This window comes from Eurosta solidaginis, chromosome 3 (genome assembly GCF_040869045.1).
Source record: "Eurosta solidaginis isolate ZX-2024a chromosome 3, ASM4086904v1, whole genome shotgun sequence".
Taxonomy (NCBI): Eukaryota; Metazoa; Arthropoda; class Insecta; order Diptera; family Tephritidae; genus Eurosta; species Eurosta solidaginis.
Genome location: NC_090321.1, coordinates 86,686,647 through 86,708,771, shown reverse-complemented (window position 1 = coordinate 86,708,771; position 22,125 = coordinate 86,686,647). Strand labels below are relative to the sequence as shown.

Genomic DNA, 22,125 nt, shown 5'->3' with positions numbered 1-22,125 from the left:
TCAGAAATGTCGTCACAAATGGCATCACAATTGGAATCGCAGGAGACACGCATAACATCGAAGATTGAAGCACAAGAAACGCGTATGTCAGAAATGTCGACACAGATAACATCCAAGATGGAAACACAGTTAGAAGAACAGAAGACATATATGGCATCCAAGATGGAATCACAGGAGACACGTATTGCAAAAATGTCATCTGAAATAACAGCGAAGATTGAAGCACAAGAGGCACGAATATCCGAAATGTCGGCGCAAATTTCAGCACAGATATCATCGCAGATCTCTGCTCAACTGGAATAGCAAGAAGAACGTATTTCCTCGAAGTTGGGGGCGCAAGATACAAAAATTTTACAGTTTGAAGAAAAAATCGAGGCCGAGGTGGGTGCTTTGAGAGGACGTATCGAGCAGTTGCAACTAAATCGCCCAGCAGTTTCAACGAGTAATCCAAAGGTAAAAACACCATCCTTTGACGGTTCTGTTCCTTTCCAGGTCTTTAAGCTACAATTTGAGAAGACCGCAACAGTGAACAATTGGAATGCTGAAGATAAAGTTGCTGCACTGTTCGCAGCTTTAAAAGGACCAGCTGCGGAAATCTTACAGACCATCCCAGAGTACGAGCGGAACCACTACGAAGTATTGATGAGCACTTTAGAGACACGTTACGGAAGCGAGCATAGGAGACAGATATACCAAATGGAGTTGCTGAACCGCTTCCAGAGGCCTGGTGAAACATTGCAACAGTTTGCGTCGGATATTGAAAGGCTAGCACATTTAGCGAATGCGGATGCACCCGTGGAATACACTGAAAGGGTAAAGATTCAGAGCTTTATAAATGGCATACGAGATGTGGAAACGAAGCGGGCTACATATGCGAATCCAAAACTAACATTTGCTGAAACGGTATCGCATGCTCTGATTCAGGAAACAGCGTCGCTTCTGTGCAAGCCAGTTTCCAAAGCCCGCCGTGTGGAAGTAGAAAGGCCAGAGTGGGTAGAAACAATTTTGGAAGCACTGAAGGGATCTCAACAGAAGAATGCCGGAGTTATTAAATGTTTCAAGTGCGGCAACCCAGGTCACATTGCACGTCATTGCGATCTTGGTCCTAATAGTTCCAACAATGTGGGTGGCCATGAACGCAAAGCTGGAGGAGATGAGCAAGAGCGAGTAAGAGGTAGAGAGCTAGATCCAGCTATTGAATGCCCTGTGATATCTGTGTCGCAAATTGGTAGAAAATCGAGCAGTCTTACCGTCAGAGGAAATGTGGATGGCAAAGAACGAGTACTGACTGTAGATACGGGCGCATATCATTCCTTGATCCGATCTGACTTGGTCAACAGGAGAGTAAAACCGTTACCTGGAGCAAAGTTGCGTACGGTCACTGATGAGTATAACCAAGTTCAGGGAGAAGTGATATGTGAAGTATTGATTGGGAAGGTCATGGTTCTACACAAATTTGTTGTGGCGGAGATTGTTGATGAAGTTATATTGGGAGTGGATTTCTTGGTTGACCATGACATCAAGATCGATATGCAGAGAAGGGTGATGCGTTATGAGAACCAAGATGTGCCACTTAACTTTAGTTTGGAAAAAGGGTTCAGCAGCAATCGGGTACTGGTGGAGAATACTCAACGAAGGCCACGAAATTCAAAGGTAAAGGTTGATAGATCGAATGGGCCAAATAAATCAAAATCAAAAGTACCTGCGAGAGAAACACTGGCATTGACAAAACCTAAAAGACGCAGGAAAACGAAGCAACGAATTTCCGAGAAAGAATGCGAGGGTAGTTTCCAGCCGGAGCGCACTACTGTTGTAAAATGTGGGAACGATACCGATTATGCAAAGAAAATTCGTCCAGCGCAAGCTCTACGAAGTGGTTCATTGACCAAACAACAGAGTGTGAAGGAACGGCCCAGGGTAATGAGTAGTAAGAAGAAACACTGGCATGACAAGAACTTTAATTCGGAAGGTTTCTTGGCGGGAGATTTGGTACTGTTAAACAACCTTCACCGGCGGAAAGGTGTTCCAGCTAAATTTCTGTGCAGTTGGGAAGGCCCGTACAAAGTTGTGAAGAAGATCAGTGATACCATCTACCGCATACAAACCACCGGGAAACCACGGGTTAGAAGAGTGGTACATTTTGAGATGCTAGCGGCAGTTAGATCAGGAGATTTGTCTGATCGGGACGATCAGACTTAGGTGGAGGGCAGTGTCACGGATATTAGCATCACTAAGCTATACCATCACTAAGGCGATGCTAAGGCCATGCCAAGCAGTATTTACGTCAATAATCAAATCATGTATACACATATATAAGGCAGCCGAAAGAGATGTCACACACAGATGCATTTACTTATACGCCTATGTGTGTGCGAGAGACTGTAAACTACAAACTCACATACATCTGAGAGACGCTGAAAAGTAGAAAATTGTAAACAAGTAGAAACTGTATGAGAACCATAAACACTCGAAATAGTTGGTAAATTCTGGAAATAGAAGAGCCTAGATGTATGCAGCGTAAACTATAAAAGCGGCACAAGCGAGTAAAAAGTAATTCAGTTTGATTTGAGATTTCGATTAAGCGCTATCTAGCGAGCTATAGCAGAATTATTTTGAATAGTAGAGTTTCATTTGAGCTATCAATCAGTTTGGTATTAAGCTTGCTATTCGTTGCAAAGTATAAGTGTTATTGTGAAGTACTGTAATAAAGGCCATTTTTCAATTATTCAATATTGGAGTTATTTATTCAACAGTTTAGCGATACGAACGTGGGCAGAGGATTGCAAATAAGAGGATTTGCAGCAAATTCGTTACAATATTTTAAATCCATTATTCTACTCTGAAACACATCTCTAACATGATGAACTTAATGTCGATATGTTTACTGCGTGAATGATATACTGGATTTCGTAGAAATTGCTGCGCGCCAATATTATCACCATACAGAATCGTTTCTTCCTTCGCTAAATTCTCAAAACCAAGTTGACAAAGATTTCTTATGTAAATAATCTCCTTCGCTGCTGAAGAAATAGCCATATATTCAGATTCTGTGCTGCTCAGTGCCACTGTTTGTTGCTTTTTCGATTCAAAATTTATTTCACTATTTGCAAATATAAAAACAAATCCTGTATATGATTTTCTGTCGATGGAATTTCCTGCCCAATCAGCATCAGCGTAACCATGGAGAGGTTTTCCTGTACTTTTATAAGAGGATTTTGAAATCAATTGTATTACTTATGTACCTTAAAACATGCTTTGCCGCTATCAAGTGTTCCATATGAGGATTCGCATTGAACTGAGCCAATTTACTCATCGAATGTAAGATGTCCGGTCGAGTACATAAACCATATACATAAGTGATCCTACTAATGACTGATACTGTACAACATCCACCTTTTTGCAGTCCATACATTCACTACTACATTTTCTTAGAACTTCTCCTGGATCCAATAGTGTTGACACTTTTCTACAATTTATCATATTGTATTCTTCTAATTCAATAATAAGCTTCTTTTGATTTATAGTTATAGGACCGGTTGGTAATTTTCTTTCAATTTCCATCCCCAGGAAATAACCTACGGGCACTTTGTCAACAGTTTCAATTTGTCCACTTATTTCCTCCTTAATATCTTTCAAAGTTTCCTCGTTTGAAGATGCAATGAGTATATCACCAACGTAAATTATTAAAATAACCTTTTCTTCTTCTGTGTGCCTTGTATACGCACATGTATCAACTTTATTACGAGAGAAATTCATTTTCTTCAGAATTTCGTCTAGCTTCTCATTGCATTTTCTTCCCGATTGCTTTAACCCGTACAATGCTTTCTTTAATTTGCAAACCTTATTCGGAAATTTTTGATCTACAAATTCTTCTGGCTGTTCCATATATATATCTGTATCAATATCTCCATTGAGATAAGCAGCTGTAACATCAAGTTGGTGTAAATGAAGCCTATATTCTGCAGCTAAAGCTAAAACCAACCGTACAGTTGAGTATCGAGTGACAGGGGAAAAAGTTTCAGAATAATTAACATCATACTTCTGACTACATCCTTTCGCTACCAACCTGGATTTGTACTTCTCAATATTACCATACTGATCTCGTTTTATTTTGAACACCCATTTATTTTTGATGATTGGAGCATCTTTTGGTCTATCTACCAAAACCCATGTTTCTTTTGACATTAGTGAATCATTATCATCTCGTGACATTACTTCTTTTACTGTTTCTGGATTGTCATTACATTTTAAATTGCTACTCAAATAATGATTTCGAACAATTCTACCGGACCTTAAGATTTTAAAATTTGCTCATTTTCCACTTCTTCTCCTTTAGAAATAGTGTTTTCTTCACTGGAGTTAACATTACCACTTATTTTGGCAGTTTGGATCTGTTCTCCAAAATCCACCTCTTTGTTCATTTCTTCAATCAGCTCTGCCTTTTCTCTGTGTAGTTTGAACAAGTTATCGTAACTCTCAATTGGTGAGTAATCCACGACATTCTCCAGAAATTTTACATCTCGACTCTTAAGCCCCCATTACTGATACTTAGCATAGACTTGACTTGACTTGGCGTAAACTTGGCAACTTAGCCATGATTATACTCCACTTGGCGCATACAATCTGGCATCATAATCAGCGTTGAAATTTATTTTTAAATAAATGTTAATTTGTATGACAAAATGTCAAAATGAAATGGAAACAAACAAATGGCATCTCAAAATGTAAACCTCACTTAGAACTTACATAGAAAATCAAAATTCAACAGACTTCTAAAGGCTCCATTACTGATACTTAGCATAGACTTGACTTGGCTTGCGAACTGTCACTTACAGTTCTGTTAAATGAACATTGCATGTTACTGATTACTCAAAACTTAACTTGACTTAGAAGTCTGTTGAATTTTGATTGCAAACAAGAAAACTGCAAAAAGCTGGAAACATTGGTGCTTTATCGGTAACCGTATCGGTAACCTTCAATGCAATCGATTATTGGTGCCGCTAAAGTCGTAACCGTATCGTAGCCAACCAATTGGGTTTTGGTTTACCGTCGTAACGATAAACAGCTGATTACGTTAGGGATACGGATACAGCGATACGACATATGGCACCAATGACTCCAGCTTAAAGGCTCCATTACTGATACTTAGCATAGACTTGACTTGACTTGAGAACTGTCACTTACAGTTCTGTTAAATGAACATTGCATGTTACTGATTACTCAAAACTTGGTAACACTTAACTTGACTTAAGCCCCCATTACTGATACTTAGCATAGACTTGACTTGACTTGGCGTAAACTTGGCAACTTAGCCACGATTATACTCCACTTGGCGCATAAAATATGGCATCATAATCAGCGTTGAAATTTAAAAAAAAAATAAATGTAAGGCGCGATAACCTCCGAAGAGATCTAAGGCCGAGCTTCTCTTCCAATTTGCGTCGTGCTCCTCTTGATTTTTCCCTACAAATTGGCCGGACGGGACCTACATGTTTTATGCCGACTCCAAACGGCATCTGCAAGGCAGATGAGTTTTCACTGAGAGCTTTTCATGGCAGAAATACAATCGGAGCGCTTGCCAGACACTGCCGGGGGGCGACCCCGCTTAGAAAAATTTTCTTCTAATTGAAAAATCTTATTTCTAAAATTTTGATGTTGCTTTGCCCGGGAGTTGAACCCACGGCATACGGTGTGATAGGCGGAGCACGCTACCATCACACCACGGTGGCCGCCATTTTTATGACAAAATGTCAAAATGAAAAGGAAACAAACAAATGGCATCTCAAAATGTAAACGTCACTTAGAACTTACATAGAAAATCAAAATTCAACAGACTTCTAAGTCAAGTTAAGTTTAATTTTAAGAGTAATCAGTAACATGCAATGTTCATTTAACAGAACTGTAAGTGACAGTTCGCAAGCCAAGTCAAGTCTATGCTAAGTATCAGTAATGGAGCCTTTAGAAGTCTGTTGAATTTTGATTTTCTATGTAAGTTCTAAGTGAGGTTTACATTTTGAGATGCCATTTGTTTGTTTCCATTTCATTTTGACATTTTGTCATACAAATTAACATTTATTTAAAAATAAATTTCAACGCTGATTATGATGCCAGATTGTATGCGCCAAGTGGAGTATAATCATGGCTAAGTTGCCAAGTTTAAGGCTCCATTACTGATACTTAGCATAGACTTGACTTGGCTTGTGAACTGTTACTTACAGTTCTGTTAAATGAACTTTGCATGTTACTGATTACTCAAAACTTAACTTGACTTAGAAGTTTGTTGAATTTTGATTTTCTATTTAAGTTCTAAGTGACGTTTACATTTTGAGATGCCATTTGTTTGTTTCCATTTCATTTTGACATTTTGTCATACAAATTGACATTTATTTAAAAATAAATTTCAACGCTGATTATGATGCCAGATTTTATGCGCCAAGTGGAGTATAATCATGGCTAAGTTGCCAAGTTTACGCCAAGCCAAGTCAAGTCTATGCTAAGTATCAGTAATGGGGGCTTAAGAGTCGAGATGTAAAATTTCTGGAGAATGTCGTGGATTACTCACCAATTGAGAGTTACGATAACTTGTTCAAACTACACAGAGAAAAGGCAGAGGTGATTGAAGAAATGAACAAAGAGGTGGATTTTGGAGAACAGATCCAAACTGCCAAAATAAGTGGTAATGTTAACTCCAGTGAAGAAAACACTATTTCTAAAGGAGCAGAAGTGGAAAATGAGCAAATTTTAAAATCTTAAGGTCCGGTAGAATTGTTCGAAATCATTATTTGAGTAGCAATTTAAAATGTAATGACAATCCAGAAACAGTAAAAGAAGTAATGTCACGAGATGATAATGATTCACTAATGTCAAAAGAAACATGGGTTTTGGTAGATAGACCAAAAGATGCTCCAATCATCAAAAATAAATGGGTGTTCAAAATAAAACGAGATCAGTATGGTAATATTGAGAAGTACAAATCCAGGTTGGTAGCGAAAGGATGTAGTCAGAAGTATGATGTTAATTATTCTGAAACTTTTTCCCCTGTCACTCGATACTCAACTGTACGGTTGGTTTTAGCTTTAGCTGCAGAATATAGGCTTCATTTACACCAACTTGATGTTACAGCTGCTTATCTCAATGGAGATATTGATACAGATATATATATGGAACAGCCAGAAGAATTTGTAGATCAAAAATTTCCGAATAAGGTTTGCAAATTAAAGAAAGCATTGTACGGGTTAAAGCAATCGGGAAGAAAATGCAATGAGAAGCTAGACGAAATTCTGAAGAAAATGAATTTCTCTCGTAATAAAGTTGATACATGGCGTATACAAGGCACACAGAAGAAGAAAAGGTTATTTTAATAATTTACGTTGGTGATATACTCATTGCATCTTCAAACGAGGAAACTTTGAAAGATATTAAGGAGGAAATAAGTGGACAAATTGAAACTGTTGACAAAGTGCCCGTAGGTTATTTCCTGGGGATGGAAATTGAAAGAAAATTACCAACCGGTCCTATAACTATAAATCAAAAGAAGCTTATTATTGAATTAGAAGAATACAATATGATAAATTGTAGAAAAGTGTCAACACTATTGGATCCAGGAGAAGTTCTAAGAAAATGTAGTAGTGAATGTATGGACTGCAAAAAGGTGGATGTTGTACAGTATCAGTCATTAGTAGGATCACTTATGTATATGGTTTATGTACTCGACCGGACATCTTACATTCGATGAGTAAATTGGCTCAGTTCAATGCGAATCCTCAAATGGAACACTTGATAGCGGCAAAGCATGTTTTAAGGTACATAAGTAATACAATTGATTTCAAAATCCTCTTATAAAAGTACAGGAAAACCTCTCCATGGTTACGCTGATGCTGATTGGGCAGGAAATTCCATCGACAGAAAATCATATACAGGATTTGTTTTTATATTTGCAAATAGTGAAATAAATTTTGAATCGAAAAAGCAACAAACAGTGGCACTGAGCAGCACAGAATCTGAATATATGGCTATTTCTTCAGCAGCGAAGGAGATTATTTACATAAGAAATCTTTGTCAACTTGGTTTTGAGAATTTAGCGAAGGAAGAAACGATTCTGTATGGTGATAATATTGGCGCGCAGCAATTTCTACGAAATCCAGTATATCATTCACGCAGTAAACATATCGACATTAAGTTCATCATGTTAGAGATGTGTTTCAGAGTAGAATAATGGATTTAAAATATTGTAACGAATTTGCTGCAAATCCTCTTATTTGCAATCCTCTGCCCACGTTCGTATCGCTAAACTGTTGAATAAATAACTCCAATATTGAATAATTGAAAAATGGCCTTTATTACAGTACTTCACAATAACACTTATACTTTGCAACGAATAGCAAGCTTAATACCAAACTGATTGATAGCTCAAATGAAACTCTACTATTCAAAATAATTCTGCTATAGCTCGCTAGATAGCGCTTAATCGAAATCTCAAATCAAACTGAATTACTTTTTACTCGCTTGTGCCGCTTTTATAGTTTACGCTGCATACATCTAGGCTCTTCTATTTCCAGAATTTACCAACTATTTCGAGTGTTTATGGTTCTCATACAGTTTCTACTTGTTTACAATTTTCTACTTTTCAGCGTCTCTCAGATGTATGTGAGTTTGTAGTTTACAGTCTCTCGCACACACATAGGCGTATAAGTAAATGCATCTGTGTGTGACATCTCTTTCGGCTGCCTTATATATGTGTATACATGATTTGATTATTGACGTAAATACTGCTTGGCATGGCCTTAGCATCGCCTTAGTGATGGTATAGCTTAGTGATGCTAATATCCGTGACACTGCCCTCCACCTAAGTCTGATCGTCCCGATCAGACAAATCTCCTGATCTAACTGCCGCTAGCATCTCAAAATGTACCACTCTTCTAACCCGTGGTTTCCCGGTGGTTTGTATGCGGTAGATGGTATCACTGATCTTCTTCACAACTTTGTACGGGCCTTCCCAACTGCACAGAAATTTAGCTGGAACACCTTTCCGCCGGTGAAGGTTGTTTAACAGTACCAAATCTCCCGCCAAGAAACCTTCCGAATTAAAGTTCTTGTCATGCCAGTGTTTCTTCTTACTACTCATTACCCTGGGCCGTTCCTTCACACTCTGTTGTTTGGTCAATGAACCACTTCGTAGAGCTTGCGCTGGACGAATTTTCTTTGCATAATCGGTATCGTTCCCACATTTTACAACAGTAGTGCGCTCCGGCTGGAAACTACCCTCGCATTCTTTCTCGGAAATTCGTTGCTTCGTTTTCCTGCGTCTTTTAGGTTTTGTCAATGCCAGTGTTTCTCTCGCAGGTACTTTTGATTTTGATTTATTTGGCCCATTCGATCTATCAACCTTTACCTTTGAATTTCGTGGCCTTCGTTGAGTATTCTCCACCAGTACCCGATTGCTGCTGAACCCTTTTTCCAAACTAAAGTTAAGTGGCACATCTTGGTTCTCATAACGCATCACCCTTCTCTGCATATCGATCTTGATGTCATGGTCAACCAAGAAATCCACTCCCAATATAACTTCATCAACAATCTCCGCCACAACAAATTTGTGTAGAACCATGACCTTCCCAATCAATACTTCACATATCACTTCTCCCTGAACTTGGTTATACTCATCAGTGACCGTACGCAACTTTGCTCCAGGTAACGGTTTTACTCTCCTGTTGACCAAGTCAGATCGGATCAAGGAATGATATGCGCCCGTATCTACAGTCAGTACTCGTTCTTTGCCATCCACATTTCCTCTGACGGTAAGACTGCTCGATTTTCTACCAATTTGCGACACAGATATCACAGGGCATTCAATAGCTGGATCTAGCTCTCTACCTCTTACTCGCTCTTGCTCATCTCCTCCAGCTTTGCGTTCATGGCCACCCACATTGTTGGAACTATTAGGACCAAGATCGCAATGACGTGCAATGTGACCTGGGTTGCCGCACTTGAAACATTTAATAACTCCGGCATTCTTCTGTTGAGATCCCTTCAGTGCTTCCAAAATTGTTTCTACCCACTCTGGCCTTTCTACTTCCACACGGCGAGCTTTGGAAACTGGCTTGCACAGAAGCGACGCTGTTTCCTGAATCAGAGCATGCGATACCGTTTCAGCAAATGTTAGTTTTGGATTCGCATATGTAGCCCGCTTCGTTTCCACATCTCGTATGCCATTTATAAAGCTCTGAATCTTTACCCTTTCAGTGTATTCCACGGGTGCATCCGCATTCGCTAAATGTGCTAGCCTTTCAATATCCGACGCAAACTGTTGCAATGTTTCACCAGGCCTCTGGAAGCGGTTCAGCAACTCCATTTGGTATATCTGTCTCCTATGCTCGCTTCCGTAACGTGTCTCTAAAGTGCTCATCAATACTTCGTAGTGGTTCCGCTCGTACTCTGGGATGGTCTGTAAGATTTCCGCAGCTGGTCCTTTTAAAGCTGCGAACAGTGCAGCAACTTTATCTTCAGCATTCCAATTGTTCACTGTTGCGGTCTTCTCAAATTGTAGCTTAAAGACCTGGAAAGGAACAGAACCGTCAAAGGATGGTGTTTTTACCTTTGGATTACTCGTTGAAACTGCTGGGCGATTTAGTTGCAACTGCTCGATACGTCCTCCCAAAGCACCCACCTCGGCCTCGATTTTTTCTTCAAACTGTAAAATTTTTGTATCTTGCGCCCCCAACTTCGAGGAAATACGTTCTTCTTGCTATTCCAGTTGAGCAGAGATCTGCGATGATATCTGTGCTGAAATTTGCGCCGACATTTCGGATATCCGTGCCTCTTGTGCTTCAATCTTCGCTGTTATTTCAGATGACATTTTTGCAATACGTGTCTCCTGTGATTCCATCTTGGATGCCATATATGTCTTCTGTTCTTCTAACTGTGTTTCCATCTTGGATGTTATCTGTGTCGACATTTCTGACATACGCGTTTCTTGTGCTTCAATCTTCGATGTTATGCGTGTCTCCTGCGATTCCAATTGTGATGCCATTTGTGACGACATTTCTGACATTTGCGACGACATTGATGCTACTGTCGATGTTTGTGCAGATATTGCAGCCAATATCATGTTCAAATCTGTGCTGGTAACCGTCTGCGTAACCGTCTCTTCCATTTTTGTTGTTTCCTCGCCATCAAGATGAAAGTCATACTCTTCCACGTCAATTCCTTCTACTTCCATTGCCTCTCGTAGCCGTGCCTGAAGTTCAAGTTTAACGCCGCTTGTATTCAATCCACGGCTCTCCAACTCCCTCTTCAGTTGCTGGATCTTCAATTCACTGAACTTTGCCATGTCCTTGTTGTCCTCTGGAATTTATTCAACAATTCCTCTTCTGACACCAATTGTAACGAATTTGCTGCAAATCCTCTTATTTGCAATCATCTGCCCACGTTCGTATCGCTAAACTGTTGAATAAATAACTCCAATATTGAATAATTGAAAAATGGCCTTTATTACAGTACTTCACAATAACACTTATACTTTGCAACGAATAGCAAGCTTAATAACCAAACTGATTGATAGCTCAAATGAAACTGTACTATTCAAAATAATTCTGCTATAGCTCGCTAGATAGCGCTTAATCGAAATCTCAAATCAAACTGAATTACTTTTTACTCGCTTGTGCCGCTTTTATAGTTTACGCTGCATACATCTAGGCTCTTCTATTTCCAGAACTTACCAACTATTTCGAGTGTTTATAGTTCTCATATAGTTTCTACTTGTTTACAATTTTCTACTTTTCAGCGTCTCTCAGATGTATGTGAGTTTGTAGTTTACAGTCTCTCGCACACACATAGGCGTATAAGTAAATGCATCTGTGTGTGACATCTTATATATGTGTATACATGTTTTGATTATTGACGTAAATACTGCTTGGCATGGCCTTAGCATCGCCTTAGTGATGGTATAGCTTAGTGATGCTAATATCCGTGACAATATATTCCTTCACACGAAAATACTGCTGATATTTTCACAAAGTCATTGGGAAAAATTATTAATCAGAAACATTGTGGAAAATTAGGAATGGTTTAAATTTATGTACATTTTCATTAAGGCGGAGTGTTGTTGTTATGTAAAATTGCTGATTATAAATATTTTATCTATTTATACTTATTTAATATGTATTCCGGCCTTTTACAATATCAAAAATTAAATTGGAAAAAGTTGATGTTTCCATAAGCATACATGCAAAATGGTCAATGGCAACAGTGCTTATCTGTAAACAATACACACACAAATATGTTATGTACATGTACACAGACGCACACATTGATTCCTACGGGCTTGAGAGTTCGGTCAAACGTGCTTCGTACGACCATAGTGTACAAGTACAAGTGTGTTGACTTATCTGTCAAGCATTCTGACAGGCACTCGCTGGATTCGGAATGACAGCGAATTCAAAATGGATACCATTACCGAGTGCGCCGAATGATTGAAAAATTGAAAAAATCGATACGATTGGTAGTCAAAAATGTTGTCGTTGAGACCTAAAATGCGACTCTAGACCTGAGATTTCCATCAGGTGAGCGAGGCTGTTTGTAGTTTTGACGTTTATCGCTTAGTGAACACACTTGGTATAGGTACACTATGCATCAGCCTCTTCATTTAAATTGCTACTACATTCATATAACTGCCCGTGCTTTTTTCCTCGCAAAGCCACTCTTTCATCGTTTCTTAAAATAACCTCGTCCAGGTGAAAAAACGCCGATAACTTCTTTTCCACCATCTTGGTTATCGAAATGAAATTGAAAGTTAATTGAGGCACATACAATACCTCTTCAAGTAAAACTTCATCGCCCAATGAAGTCTTCAGCAAAACTTCTCCAATACCCTTAGAGTAAACAGCAAACTCGCCAGCCAATTAAATTTTTTCTTCATACGACTTGATTGAAGAAAACATTCTCTTTTCGCAGCACAAATGGCTCGTCGAACCACTATCGAAAACCCACATATTACGTTGGAAACCTCCAGTCTTCATACCATTCAGCATTGTTTTCGATCGATGCGTATCTTGTTTATAATGGGTATTAAACTTACCACAATTATTGCCTCGGAAACTTTTCTTTCGACATTATTTCGCAAAATGACCAGCTTCACCACACTTGAAGCATTTCATTTTCGACTTATTACCTTTCAAAATTTTTTTATCACACGCCTTCATCATAAAAACCCCTTCTCTATCTTGATTAAACATGTGATCCCTTCGTCTTTCAAAATCTTCTAACAATTTGATCTTGAGCGCTTCTAGTGCAGACAGAGTATCGCGTGACTCAATTGCAACCACAAAGTTCTCAAATTCGTCACTTAGGCTATTTAGTAACATAATTACCAGAAGAGATTCAGTAATATCTATTTCAACCTCGACTAAATTTTCCACGATTCCAGAGAAATTCCGAAGATGATCGGCCATCACCACTTTTCCAGACATTTTAACAGATAACAACTTACGAAAAAGCAGCACTTTCCTTGCAGGACCTTGCGGAAAATATTTTTTATTTAAAATGATCCACGCCTCCCTTGATGTCTTGCAACTTTTTAGCAATCCTAATTGTGATCGTTTAATGCTTAATAAAATGGTTGATAATGCTTTCTGGTCTTTGCCATCCCAATCCAATAAATCTCCTGCTCCATCTTGTGCATTGCCTCCTGGTCTTAGTATTGATCCATCGACGTAACCCCACAAATCAAGATTGATGAGAACACAACGGATGTGTAACTTCCACCCATCAAAATTATTTTCCTCTAGTTTCTCGATCTGATATAATGAAGACATCCTTAGTCCTAGAACGTGTGGCCCATAACCTTTGTAATGGATGAAATAAATAGACTGACTGTTTCGAATGAATTTAACAAGCTGACTGAAGAAAATTTTTACTCATTTTGACAACATTATAATCGTTTAGAGAAAAACCATAAGATCATTTTCATTATTATAAAACAAGTAATTTTTCAGTAAGCATACAACACGTTTCTAAATTGCACCCATGCCTGCCGGCCACCCAGATAATTTGTGGTCCACCTTTTAAGACTTGGGGGAAGGGTATACCCTTCCAGGTCTTGCAGTAACGTGCCATGGTTGACCGTATCAAAAGCTTCTGATAGGTCTAGCGCAACGAGTACTGTTCTATGGTGGGGGTTTTGATTTAAACCGCAATTTATCTGGGTGCTAATGGCATTTAGCGCGGTGGTAGTGCTGTGTAGTTTTCTGAAGCCATGCTGATGACAGGCTAGTTACAAATTTGCATTAAAATAGGGAAGCAGAATGGCTTCAAGCGTCTTGGCTACTGGCGATAGGAGAAATATCGGATGATAAGAATCTGCTATGTTAGCTGGTTTCCCACGCTTTAATAGCGGATCCAGCCTAGCTTTTTTTGCATTTTTCGGGGATGACGAAGGTGGATTGGGACAAGTTGAAGACATACGCTAGATAATAAAATCCCTCTTTCCCTAGGCTTTTAAGCATCGGCATGGCTATGCCGTCAGGGCCCACCCCTTTAGATGGTTTAGCTTGACCGATGGCATCCTCAACCTCTTTGGCGGTGATGGTAATTGGGGACGTGATGAATTTATGTTTGAGCGCGTGTCTGTTGGCCGTCTAGCTTTGTCAACCGTAGAATGCATTATATATTGTCGGCAAAAGGCGCTCGCGCATTTTTTGGCATCCGACAGCACTTTATCGCCAAAGGCGATGGAAATTTTGTCGTTGTGCTTGGACGGATTCGATAGGGACTTTACGGTGGACCAAAGCTTACCCACACAGGTAGAGAGGTTACAGCTTCTTAGATGCTCCTCCCATTTCGCCCGCTTGTGTTCATCCACAAGTAATCTGACGTGTTGGTTTATATCCCTTATTTGGGGATCGCCGGGATCGAGCTGTCTTATAAGGTCACGCTCTCGATAAATTTGCGGCCTCCGCCGGAAAGTGAGGCCGGATTTCGGGAATTCTTCCGGCGGGAATAAAGCGAGCCGCGTTGGATTCAATGATTTTGCGGAAAGCACGTTCCCCTTGACGAGCATCAGTCGGGAAGGAGGGCAGTAAAGCGGCTGTCTGTAAAGGATTTATATTCTTCCAACTTTCCTTTTTTAAAGTTTATGAAAGTGCGTTTTTCAGAGACGATGAAGTCGGCGATACGCTCGAGCGAGATGAGTATTGGCAGGCGGTCGGATGCCAATGTTAACATCGGCGCCAGTTGACGCAGTTTACGAGTCCTGCGCTCACGATTGATATATCTGGCGAACTGTGACAGCTTCCTACCACACGAGTGGAGGTGTCTCCGTTTATTGTGCAGAACGTCTTTTCTTCTATTTGATCCGCCAACATCTCACCCCTGCTGTCCGCCTGCAACTTTGAATGGCATAGGTCGTGATGGGCATTGAAATCGCCTAAGATAATGCGATTGTTGCCAGTAAGTAAGGCGCTGATATTAGGGCGGTATCCACTAGGGCAACAGGTGGCAGGAGGAATGTAGATGTTGATGATTTCTAGGTTTGCATCGCCTGACCGGACCGCAATTGCTGTTGTGGCCCTGGGACTGGTCGTCCCTGGGTAAGCATTGGGGTGCCCGGTGTATTTGGGTTTTCGACCTGGCAACACGGCGCAATGAAGTCCGTCCCTATCGAATCCGACTAAGCACAAAGACAAAGTTTCCATCGCCTTTGGCGATAAGGTGCTGTCGGATGCGAAAAAATGCGCGAGCGCTTTCTGCCGACAATATATAATGCATCCTACGGTTGACAAAGATAGGCGGAGAGCCAATAGACACGCACATAAACACAAATTCAGCGCGTCACCAATCACCATCACCGCTAGAGAGGTTGAGGACGCCATTGGTCGCGCTAAACCATCCAAAGCAGTGGGCCCAGACGGCATAGCCATGCCGATGCTTAAAAACCTAGGGAAAGAGGGTTTCAAATATTTAGCGCAAGTCTTCAACCTGTCTCTTTCCACCTTTGTCATACCCGAGAAATGGAAAATGGCCAAGGTGGTCCCGCCACTAAAGCCTGGGAAACCAGCTAACATAGGTGAGTCATATCGTCCGATATCTCCCCTTTCGCCAGTGGCAAAGTCGCTTGAAGCCATTTTGCTCCCTTATTTCCAAGCACATTTGCAGCTAACCCCTCATCAGCATGGCTTCAGAAAACTCCATAGCACTACCTCCGCGCTAAATGTCATTAGCACCCAGATAAATTGCGGTTTGAATCAATACCCCCACCATAGAACAGTACTCGTAGCGCTAGACCTATCAAAAGCCTTTGATACGGTCAACCATGGCTCGTTACTGCAAGACCTGTAAGGGTCTACCCTTCCCCCATGTCTTAAAAGGTGGACCGCAAATTATCTGGGTGGTCGGCAGGCATCGGTGCAATTCAGAAACGAAACATCAAAACCAAGGAGAATTAAACAAGGGGTGCCACAGGGTGGTGTCCTATCCCCACTTTTGTTTAATTTCTACATATCTAAGCTACCTTCACCACCGGAAGGAGTCACAATCGTTTCCTACGCCGATGACTGCACAATAATGGCCACAGGCCCAGGCCCAGAGATCGATGAGCTATGCAACAAAATAAACGGCTATCTCCCTGATCTCTCCAGTTTTTTCGCCTCGCAAAACCTGGCATTGTCACCGACTAAATCTTCCGCGACCTTATTTACAACATGGACGCCCCAAGTGTCGACCATATTGAACATCCACGTCGATGGCACTACGCTACCGACTGTCCTACACTCCAAAATCTTGGGTGTGACCTTTGATCAGGATCTACATTTTGGTGCGCACGCAACCGCAATTGTTCCGAGAATTCAGAGCCGTAATAAAATCCTCAAATCCCTTGCTGGCAGTACCTGGGAAAAAGATAAAGAAACGCTCATGACCACATACAAAGCAATTAGCCAGCCGATTACGTGCTACGCGTCACCCATATGGTCGCCAAGCCTAAAAACTACCCACTGGAAGAAACTACAGGCCTGCCAAAATACTGCTCTCAGAATCGCCACGGGCTGTCTTCTTATGTCCCCAGAACACCATCTGCATAATGAGGCGAGAATACTCCCCATCAGGGAGAGAAATGAGATGCTGACCAAACAGTTTCTGTTGAATACCCAGAAACCTGGGCATCCCAATAGACATCTGATTGACGAACCAGCACCGCCTAAGGAGTCATCTCCGTAAGCATTTTGAGGAAATACGGCACCTGAGAACCCAGCCGTATGAAGCGAAAAAACACAAGCAGGTCCTTGGTGAACTCCATAGACAGGCGTCGGACCTTTATGTCGGGAATTGCCCCGTGAATCCAGTACTTGAAGAAAAATATCCAGAACTCGCGGAAGAGGAACGCATACTCCCCAGGGAAACGCGTGTCACTCTTGCTCAACTTCGTTCTGGATACTGTAACAGGTTAAACTCTTACCTATCCAGAATCAACCCCGACATACAAAATGTATGCCCCGCTTGCAATGTGTCCCCACATGACACCAACCATCTCTTTAATTGTAATGTGGAACCAACGCCTCTAACACACCTTTCCTTATGGTCCACCCCTGTTGAAACGGCAAGTTTCCTTGGACTCCCGTTAGAGGATATTGATGACAATTGGTGATCGGTCGCGGCTATTAGGTGGGGCGAGCATTGCTACAACAACAACAACAAGTCCGTCGGGGGGTCGGGGGCTTCCGTCGCGAAGACCAGAACAGGAATTTGGCGATTCTGAGAGCTGTATTTTGGCAGGCCTGTAGCTTCTTCCAGTGAGTAGTGTTAAGGCTTGGCGACTATATAGAGGACGCGTAGCATGCAATCGGCTGGCCAATTGCTTTGTAATTAGTTATGAGCGTTTCTTTATCTTTTCCCCAAGTACTGCCAGCAAGAGATTTGAGGATTTTATTACGGTTCTGGATTTTCGGTACAATTGCGGCTGCATGCTCACCAAAATGTAGATCCTGATCAAACGTCACACCCAAGATTTTGGGTGTGTAGGACAGTCGGTAGCGTAGTGCCATGTTGTTGTTGTTGTTGTAGCAATGTTTCGCCCCACCTAATAGCTGCGACCGATCACAAATTGTCATCAATATCCTCTAGCGGGAGTCCAAGAAAACTTGCTGTTTCGACAGGGGTGGACCATAATGAAAGGGGTGTTAGAGGCGTTGGTTCCACATTACAATTAAAGAGATGGTTGGTGTTATGTGGGGACACATTGCAAGCGCGGCATACATTTTGCATGTCGGCGCAGTGCCATCGACGTGGATGTTCAAAATGGTCAACATTTGGGACGTCCAAGTTGTAAATAAGGTCGCGGATGATTTAGTCGGTGATAATGCCAGGTTTCGCGAGGCGAAAAAACTGGAGAGATCAGGGAGGTAGCCGTTTATTCTGTTGCAAAGCTCATCGATCTGTGGGCCCGGGCCTGTGGCCATTATTGTGCAGTCATCGGCGTAAGAAACGATAGTAACTCCTTCCGGTGGCAAAGGTAGTTTGATTTTCCATTTTTCGGGAATCACAAAGGTGGAGACAGGTTGAAGACATGCGCTAAATATTTGAAACCCTCTTTCCCTAGGCTTTTAAGCATCGGCATGGCTATGCCGTCTGGGCGCACTGCTTTGGATGGTTTAGCATGACCGATTGCATCCTCAACCTCTTTGGCGGTGATGGTAATCGGAGACGCGCTGAATTTATGCTTATGCGCGTGTCTGTTGGCCCTCCGTCTATTTTTGTCGACCGTAGAATGCATTATCTATTGTCGGCAGAAAGCGCTCGCGCATTTTTTCGCATCCGACAGCACTTTGTCGCCAAGGGCGATGAAAACTTTGTCTTTTACCTAGACGGATTGGATAGGGACTTTACGGTGGACCAAAGCTTACCCACACCGGCAGAAAGGTTACAGCTTCTTAGATGCTCCTCGCTTTTCGCCCGCTTGTGTTCATCCACAAGCAATCTGATGCGTTGGTTTATATCCCTTATTTGGGGGTCGGCGGGATCGAACTGTCTTATAAGGTCACGTTCTCTCGCTAAATTTGCGACCGGAAAGTGAGGCCGAATTTCGGGAATTCTACCGGCGGGAATGAAGCGAGCCGAGGCGGATTCAATGACCTTGCGGAAAGCACGTTCCCCTTGGCGAACATCAGTCGGGATTGGGTGGGCAGAAATGCGGCTGTCTGTAAAGGATTTGTATTCGTCCCAATTTCCTTTTTTAAAGTTTATGAAAGTGCGTTTTTCTGTGATAATGAAGTCGGCGGTACGCTCGAGCGAAAGAAGTATAGGCAGGTGGTCGGATGCCAATGTTACCATCGGCAGCCAGTTGACACAGTTTACGAGTCCTGCGCTCACGATAGATATATCCGGCGACCTGTGACAGCTTCCTACCATACGTGTGGGGGCGTCTCCGGTTATTGTGTAGAACGTCGTGTCTTCTATTTGATCCGCCAACATCTCACCCCTACTGTCCACCCACAAGTTTGAATGCCATAGATCGTGATGTGCATTGAAGTCGCCTAAAATAATGCGATTATTGCCAATGATGTTAGGGCGGTATCCACTGGGGCAACAGGGGGCAGGAGGGATGTAGATGTTGTTGATTTCTAGGTTTGCATCGCCTGACCGGACAGATAAGCCTTGATGTTCTAAGACACTGCGGCCGATGTCGGGATCAAATAAATGATATTGCACTGAGTGGTGTAAAATAAACGCGAGGCCGCCTCCATTTCCGCTCTCACGATCTTTTATGTGGACATTAAACCCAGAACAGGTCTGCAGAGCAGATCTTGCTGTGAAATTAGTCTCTTGAATCGCGGCGATGCGGATGTTGTGCCGCTTTATGAAATCGACTATCTCCGTGATCTTCCCAGTTAATCCATTACAGTTTAACTGCGGAATTCTGAATTGCAACGGGACAAACGTCGTAACTCTAGGAGTAAGATATGGGTGACTACGCCTGGGTTGTAGGCAAGGACGCCACTGCTGTTGTGGCCAAGGGCTGATGCTCGGCATTTCTACCGACTCTACTGCGGAGATAGTAGTTATGAGTGGTAGTAGCCGTTTGCGTTGTTGGCGCCGTGGGGTGCGAGCAGCAGCGGGTACTTGTTGTGGCTTGCTGAGCAGCGGAGCTCCTGGAAGATAGTTACGCTAAGTCGTAGACTACGGGACGCCCTTGGGCGTGAACAGCAAGGAGCCACAAGAGATTTATGAAAGTTACGTGCACGTCGAGTTTTGGGATCAAGCCCAGAACAACCTGTCCGATGCAATCATCCCTTACACGAGACACACTGAACAGAGTATGACCGTCCTAAAATCATTCTTTTCCGGCAGATGCAGCAAAACCATTTCTCAGGACCGGGGTCAGGAGACGGACCAGGATTGTGTTCGATACCTTCCCGGAGCAGGAGAATATGGAGCAGTCCCTCTGCAAGGAGCTGCTGGGAGGATGGCAATTTATGGGAGGGACGCAACAAATTAAATGGGGTTACACTGAAATGACAGTCCTTGGTCGGGAAAAATCCCGAGTCGCTCCGGTACATAGAACCGACTGCCTTGGGAAGCGCCTCTCCCCTTATCTTCTATATAAGCTTTTAAGTCATTCTTATTTGATAATACGTCATCAGAACGGGGTTAGCGGTCTAATAATAAATATATGTATATTTTATATAGCAGTGCTCCAGTTTAAGCGTAATAGAATTCGTGATGCGGGCCAGGAGTGCCAAAACGCCTCCTTAGTGAATTAGGACGAAATACTAAGAGGGCCTGTCAACCGACTCGCATAAGATTCTATTTAGAAAACCCTAACGATACATGTGCCAGGACTTGAACTTCGGGTCGTCTTCTTCTCGTAGCAGTACTTCAATATCCTCTGACAGGAGTACAACTCTTTCTCAAGATATATCAAAAAGTTACTTTAAATAATTGATTTAGTTAACTTTCTACAGTGGTTGTTGCTTGCTCATATATATTGCATTAATTTAATGTAATCGAGAATGGGATGCGGATTTTTTAAAGATTTATAAGAACGTACAATACCTACACACATAAATAGTACGTCTAAATAACTTTTGGTGCTTTAAATGCTTTATTTATAACACATAATCAATTATATTAATTTTATTGTTTTTCAAAAAGCACGCCCTCCGGTTTAACTGGAATGGAGCAATTTTAAATTTGTACTTAATACAAAATTACTTGATTTAAGAATGTAAAATATAATATGCATGCTTGAAGGTTTCTATTGTAAACATGGCGGTAACTTCACGTACATATTAAAATTCATATTTTTTTGTTTTTAGCGTACGTTTGCGTATTTCATTACTCCCAACTCTCATACAAATCTAAATTATTCAACTTTCAGTAGTTCTACATCAAAAGTTAAAGTTGCATTTGGAGGAATAACACCAGGATGTCCGCGACTTCCATAGGCATAGTCAGGTGAGCAGATAAGTTTGGCGCGTTGACCTACCGATAACTGGGCCACACCCTCATCCCAACCTCGAATCACTTCACCTTTTCCAAGTGTAAATTTGAAGGGCTTATTGCGGTCTCGTGAGGAGTCGAATTTAGTTCCGTCATCTAGTGTACCGGTATAATGTACAGAGACCACCTGTCCGGTTTTTGGGAATGTGCTACCTATTTTTGTGTGCGAAGATATATGTATTAATAAATTCATTCACCAAATATTACAAGTATGCCTATGTTTAAATTATACTTACCATCTCCGCTAGAAATAGGGACTACCTGTACACCCATAGTATTTCTCTAGTTTTTTTTTTACACGTTAAATTCACTCGGAAAAATCCACACTCAATTTGTATTTCACAGCGGCGGTGAAAAAATGAGAATGCAAAAAATTCTTGTAGAGAAATTTTAGAACTATCAACATGGCGCACGTTTAGGTATTGCCATGTCAAAACGGGAAAGACCACAAACAGGGTGAGAGCGACAATCCAATACTGAAAATAAGAGCGTTTTCAATTAGCTCTGAGCTCAAAGCCAAATAAAATAATTTAAGGCAAATATTTAACTCCAGCCCTGCTGAAAAAGCTAGTTTCTTTGGATTCCCGTTAGAGGGCTTTGATAACAATTTGTAAGTGGTTGCATCTATTGAATGAGGTGGAG

General features: G+C 41.5%; 1 protein-coding gene across 1 annotated transcript; it reads right to left on the bottom strand.

Moving 5' to 3' along the window:
* Positions 1-21,084: 21,084 nt before the first annotated feature.
* On the bottom strand, positions 21,085-21,875 carry Fkbp12 (peptidyl-prolyl cis-trans isomerase Fkbp12). The gene is made up of 2 exons (XM_067772654.1): positions 21,720-21,875; positions 21,085-21,636 (listed from the first exon to the last, which is right to left on the bottom strand). Exons 1-2 carry the CDS (start codon positions 21,754-21,756, stop codon positions 21,347-21,349), a joined length of 327 nt encoding a protein of 108 aa, XP_067628755.1. The 5' UTR covers positions 21,757-21,875; the 3' UTR covers positions 21,085-21,346.
* Positions 21,876-22,125: the final 250 nt, after the last annotated feature.